This window comes from Pygoscelis adeliae, unplaced genomic scaffold (genome assembly GCF_000699105.1).
Source record: "Pygoscelis adeliae isolate BGI_AS28 unplaced genomic scaffold, ASM69910v1 Scaffold270, whole genome shotgun sequence".
NCBI classification, from domain to species: domain Eukaryota; kingdom Metazoa; phylum Chordata; class Aves; order Sphenisciformes; family Spheniscidae; genus Pygoscelis; species Pygoscelis adeliae.
In genome coordinates, this window is record NW_008823916.1 from 9,990 (window position 1) to 16,109 (window position 6,120).

A 6,120-nucleotide genomic window follows, 5' to 3' on the forward strand; every position below is an offset into this window, starting at 1 on the left:
GGCCCGTGCCCCCCGCCTGGGCACTGGGGCGAGCACCCGAGGGAGCAGCGACCGCCCAAAAAACCCTCCAGCCTGGGCCCACCTTGCTCTGCATGTGGCACTCAAATGACAGTGGGGACACCCAGACCTCCGCCGTCCTCCCGCCCCGCTCCCCAGCCTGGCCGAGGGGGGAGAGGGTGTCCCCAAAGGGCAGCTCCCCCACCCCAGAGAGGACAGGGGAGAAGACTTTAAGGGATGTGCACTGATTTCTGCCCGTTCTCAGCCTGCCCTACCCAGGCAGTGAGAGTCTGCGGTGTTGGGGGGGTGTGACATTTGGGGACGAGCTGGGGGTGTCTGTATGTGCAGGGTGGCGCAGCGGGCGAGGGCACTGCGCGGTGCGATGCTGCTTTCACACCTCGGCGCTGCCTTTCATCCCCGTTTGGGTGCTCCCCGCCCCAAGCCGCTCTCCCCAAACCCATCCGGGTTTCCTAAAGGGCGACGTTGAATTCTGTGACCAAGAAATCAATGTAGTCCTTTTCCTTCAGCTTAAAGGCTTCAGCGATGATACGGGCGGCTTCCCGATGCTCTTTGCCCCAGAGCCCCGTGCCGTTCACTTCCAAAATGACGTGGCCCACCTTCAGCTTCCCGCAGTTGTGCGCCGAGCCTCCGCGCTGCGGGAGAGAGGTGGTCAGCTCATGCTCCCACCAACCCCCTGGCTCAACCCAGGGATGAAACACAGGGGGGGTTGGGAAAATGGGAAATACTGCATTTTCATCATGTTCACCCTGACCTGGCGCTTGCTGGGTCAGGGTGAACATGATGGAAATGAAACATTTCAGAAAGAGGGGATGAATTTGGCTTCCCTCCTGCTTGCTCCCGGAGCGCAGCGCCAGCTGGGATGGCCAAGAATAACCAAGGCACAGTCAGCTCTGCTTTTCTTTTGCTGTAAATAACTTGAATTTTGCCCCAAGTAAACAGCAGAGGAAACGGTGTGGGGAGACAGCTCCCGAGGGCTCAGTTCCCCAGCTATCATCCACCATTCCCCTCCCCAGTCCTCTATCCGAGCAGAAAAAGGGAGTTTCCAGACATCTGGAGACACCAGCCAAGCTTTCGGCGCTGCCCAGACCCCCTCCGAAATGTCTGCAGCAAATTCTTGGCTCCCAGGACGTGCTTTATGGTATGGGATCATCCATGGACACGAATGCAACCCCCCTGCAGCAGAATGATGCCTCTGATGTCCGGGGAGATGCAGGGCTATCGGGAGGGGGGAAGCACACCTCCAAACCCCCCCGGGGGGCAGGGCTGCTGCTGCACTTGGGCTGTGGCTGAGGGGCTTTCCTGACGTCCAGGGAGGAGAGGGACGGGATGTGCATTGGGTTCTTCCCATTCTCAGCCTGCCCTACCTGGATGGTGACGATGCGGGGCAGCGGCTGCCGCGTGTTTGCTCCACCCTCGATGGCGATCCCCAAGGTCGGTGCGCTCTTGGACACTCGGATCAGACACGATGTGGGCTCCAGGAGCCCCGGCTGCGGGGAGAGACAGCAGCGCTGCCGAGGGAGGCCAGGCACCATCTGCCTGCCACGCTCCCTTGGCCGAGGCCCCACGGCGGGCAGGTTCACCCACAGCAGGCTTCCGTGGGAAAGGGACAGACACGCTGCCTGTAGTTGCTCTCTGACTCCTGACATCCAAGATCCCAACCGTGTGCAGGTCTGGAAGGGCCTGGGGAGGAGCAGAGCAGCTCTCCGGCTGTCTGCCTACGCCCCTCAACCTTGCCACCATCAGAAACCCCCCAATTTACTTCTGATACCTGATGCCACCTTCCCTTCTGGGTGACCCGTGACTTCACTCATGGGACACTGCCCTGCAGATGTCCCCTCAGAGCCAGGAACTCTGCCATGTCCCAAGTAGCTGCTTGCTGGAGCTGGGAGGGTCGGGATTTACCCAAGACAGAGCGAATCAGCCCTACAATGCCCCTCTCAGCCGCTCCTGCCTCCCTTCCCCACAGCTCAGCCCACCAGCGAGCTGACTCAGCTCGTTAGACAAGAGGATAACTAACCCATCAAAGCACAAAAGAGGGGTTGCTGCCCGCAGGCAGAGGGAGCAGAACCGAGGCAGCGGGGAGCAGCACTGCCCCTTGGCAGCCCCGGGTGCCCACCTCCAAACGGCAGCGCCCCGAGGCCCCCGGGCACCCAGCCTCACCGGCTTGGAGGCCCCTTCTGCTGCCCCCTCGCTCCTCGCGGCCTCCTTGAGGCTTCGGCTTTTCCCAGGGACCGGCTGCCGGCTCTTGTCCTTGCCGCTCATCTCGACCTCCCCGATGTCCACCCCGCTGTCCTCGCTGAGGGTCTGCCCGCTGTCCGACAGCTGGGAGAGCGTGGAGGCTGGGGAGAGACGAGGGCTGTTAGAGGTCGGGCAGCGCGGCTCTGCGGCCAGCCGAGCACCCACAGGGCCACGTACCAGAGGGAGGACATCTCACCCGCTCCCAGGGCTGGGCAGCTTCCCTGGGGATTTAGACCTGGACTTCGGAGCGGGGTTCCCAAGCAAACCCGTCCTGAAGAGCAGAGCTGTGCACAAGGAGCATCAAGGAACAAGTGGCCTCAAACCCAGGTCCAGGATCCAACCCAGATCCTGAACTGGGATGGAGGAAGAGGGCGATGAGCTCAGGGATCCCGCTGGAGGCCAGTTTGAGCCAGCCCATGCTCAACACCAGGGTCTGGGAGGAGACAGGGACAGACCCGAGCGAAGAGGAGCTGCCAGGTAGGAGTTTTCTCTGCTTTGAGGATGAAGACTCTGAGTGCAGACCAAGACTCTGCCTCCAGAAATGAGTGTCAGGAACAACGGTGTGACAGCACCTGCAGAGAGGGCTGGAGGTCCGGGAAATTGGCTCTGGGACTTGGAGGAGTTGGGGGTCACACCGCTGACACCCCTCGGGCAGGATCCGGCCCCCGCCCAGTGTCAGAGGCAGGCACTCCAGCCCCTCACCCATTACCCTGAGATTAATGAACTAATCGCAGTGGAAGGACGGTGCCACAGGAGGGCGACAATGCCACTCGCATCGGGCCCCACGGAGCCTGGACGCAAACAGGGCATTTCGAGGGGGGCTCACAGGGGCTCGGGGATGCTGTGGGTACCCCCAGTCCCAACGGGTCTCAGCCGAAAGCAGAGCCCACCCTCCTGGGCACCCTCAGGGCTCCAGGACCACCCCTCCCACTCCCGCTGGACCAGAGCCATTTGCCAAGGGACCTGTGGAGCCCAGCACGCTCCTCCCTCGCTTCCACTTCTTTTTCCCAGGATATGTTCAGGATAAATCCAACTCCCAAGCTCAGTGTGGGCACAATTAGACTTTTTTTCCCAAAATCTGGAGTTAATGGGAAAATCCCAGAATTGCTTCTTTTTTTCTTTTGAAACTCCACTGGAAGCAGGTTTTACGAACTAACGCAGCAAAGCCCGCACAAGAGAGAAGTTGTAATCAACTGCCTAACAGAGCTTGGTCTTTAAGTAAAGGTCAGCCTGAATTGCGCTGGAAGCCCAGGGAGGCTTTGAAGAGCGTGCTGAATGCCAACGGGGAGCTGGCTGCCCTGGTCCTGGGCCTCGCAGGTTTTCCGGCGTTGCCAAAACCCAGGGCTGAGGGCTTTGACTCAGAGATTAACACCACTACTGCTGATAACGCTGTGGAGGGCTTTATGCGTTTCCTGGATTTTCACTTTTTTTTGCCATGATGCTGTCAAGCTGTTTTCTGCAATTGAAAATTCATCTCGGGAAAAAGGCAAACCAACACACAGCTACCAAACGTTGCCACACCGATCCAGGCTCTGTGGCTTTTACCCTACCCTGTTGACCTGGAGTTTGAACCGAAATCACGACGTTTGCCCTTGTGGCCCCTCCCTGGCAGGCGCTGCCAGCCCACATCCCCACCAGGAAGGGGAAAGCCCTGCAACCAAGCCTGCCGCTCAGGCAGGGACCTGCAGCCTGATGCAGGCATCCCTCTTCCAACTCGTCCAGTTCCTGCCCTTGAGATCTGTCTCTTCTCCTGCTTCTCTCTTGAGGAACACCCCAGAGAGGGTTTTTTCACCCCACGGCTGATAACGTGACACCCACCTCTGGCCTGGGGCAAGGGCCTCACTTCATTGACGTCGGGCTCGCTGTTGGGTTGGTGCACCTCCACCATGATGAAATGCTGGTTGGCCACGGCCTGCGGGCTGCCCTTGTCTGGTGGAGGGGGTGCCGGGTGGGGTGGGGGAGGAGGAGGGGACAGGGAAGGGGGGCTTTGAAGCCCACTGGCTGTGGGACCCTCCAGGGGTGGGCTCCTCAACCTTGTGGGGGACTGGACCCTTGGGAAGGGACCGATGGGGTGCTGGCTGACCAAGGAGAGCTGGGCATCCATCTGCCTCCTGGAGCTGTGCAGGGCTGGGGAAATGGTAGCATAGATAGCGCTTGGGGCAGACTCCTCGGTGGACGTGGTAGCAGTGGAGGTCATGCTGACTGTGTCCTTCTCGGGGTGGCTAGGAGAGGGCGTGGGGTTTCGGGGAGCCACAAAGAAGAGGCCTGACTGAGAGGACTCGGAGGAAGGGCGCTTGGGCTTGTCCTTCCCTGGGTTCCTGTGCTGGGCAGCAGAGGGGTCCAGCATCTGAGGGGCTGAAGGAGGAGGCGGAGGCTTGAAGTTGGGTGGTTCATCTGGGAAGGAGGAGAGATCATCCTGCCAAACCAAGAACAGAAGCCTTTAGGACACCATGCTCAGCTGCGAGAACTTCCCCAGGCCCAGAGTCACCTGCATCTGCCTTCTCACAGTAACCATGGCAAAGCGAGCCGATTGTCATAGAAATGCCTTTCTGACCTTATTGGCAATAAGAATATAACTCACAAATGAGGACGATTAGAGGACAAACTACCCAGCTTTAGCTTTGGTTCGCACAGATGCTACTCTTATTCAGACAGCCAGAATCCCTGTTCCTAACCAGTCTGATTAATTTGCTTTAGTGACTGCAGTGACATCCATGGGCAGGTGATGTAGCGAAGAGCTACAGAAGCTGAGGCAAAACTCGGTATCATCAATTTGCCTCCAGCTCCCATCCAAGGCGCAGCAGCACGGTGCAGTGTCTTACCAAGGAGATGTCCGGCAGGGTGTTGATGCTACTTTGGTGGCCACCTCCACCTCCCTCCAATTCTGACGTGTTCTGATAGAGCAAAGAAGGAAGAGAAAACCAGGTCACAGCAGCAAGGAGCAATCACCACAGTGCCAGCATGATAGGGAACATGCAGAGTGATGCAAGGCATTGCCCAACCCCCCCCACACAAGGCCACTCTTTCACCCAAAGGTTTTGGTTTCCTGGGAAGTTCCCTAGAGACTCACACATACGAGCAAAGCAACTTGGTTGGGAAACCGACTCTCCCAAGCTAAGAAGCGTGCTCAAAGCATGCTGCGAACCTGACCTACCAGGGCAATTTCCTCTGCAGCAGAGGAGCATGCTCCTTTTAACTCAAATCTCAGCTCCTCGTGTTTAATTTGGAGGGAGGGGAGGAACCAGCTCTGAGGGCCGTAGGTTCAATACCTGGATCTTTCCCGGGAGAAGGGCAATGAAAAAGTTTAAAACTTCCCTCCCTTGCAAACCAGAGCAGTTGGTCTCAGATGCAAATAGAAGCTGCTGCCACTGCCTTCCCTTTATGAGTCAAAATGTCATTAGAAAAATGTCACAACTCAGCTCTGAACACATCACAGCCCCAGAAATCAAGCAGGGCTTCAGGAATCTGTCAGTCTGTCTGCGCAGGGGCAGCTGTCAATCGGGATGGACCCAAGGAGAGGAGGTAGATACAGTCAAGCAGAGCAAACAGGCACCCTGGCTAAGTAACAGCAGGGATGGCAGAACCGGGGGTGTGCAGTGGAGGCTGGGTGCGCAGCTCTGCCCTGGCAAGCCATGCCTGGCTTGGCACTGGACGGGCCTGAACCCAGCTGGTCCTGAGTCTAGCCCAGAGCCATGGCTCTGCTGCTGGCTTTGCTCCAGGCAGGCACCAGGTACTCTCCTGGGGGATGCTCTGCCGGTGGTGCACAGCCCCAGCCCCGCCTGGTTCCCCTGCAAGGCCCTGTAAGAGCAAACCCAGACTCAGCACCCCCCTCCCACAGTAACTCCTGATCTGGAGAGGTGCTGC

General features: G+C 58.7%; 1 protein-coding gene across 1 annotated transcript in view; it reads right to left on the reverse strand.

Moving 5' to 3' along the window:
* Positions 1-467: 467 nt before the first annotated feature.
* DFNB31 (deafness, autosomal recessive 31) overlaps positions 468-6,120 on the reverse strand; it is an 84,895-nt gene continuing 79,242 nt past the window's right edge. The window contains exons 9-13 of the mRNA XM_009319428.1: positions 5,079-5,150; positions 4,075-4,672; positions 2,179-2,357; positions 1,383-1,505; positions 468-650 (exon numbers count right to left, since the gene is read on the reverse strand). Coding sequence (XP_009317703.1) covers positions 468-650; positions 1,383-1,505; positions 2,179-2,357; positions 4,075-4,672; positions 5,079-5,150 — 1,155 coding nt within the window. The remainder of the gene's footprint in view (positions 651-1,382; positions 1,506-2,178; positions 2,358-4,074; positions 4,673-5,078; positions 5,151-6,120) is intronic.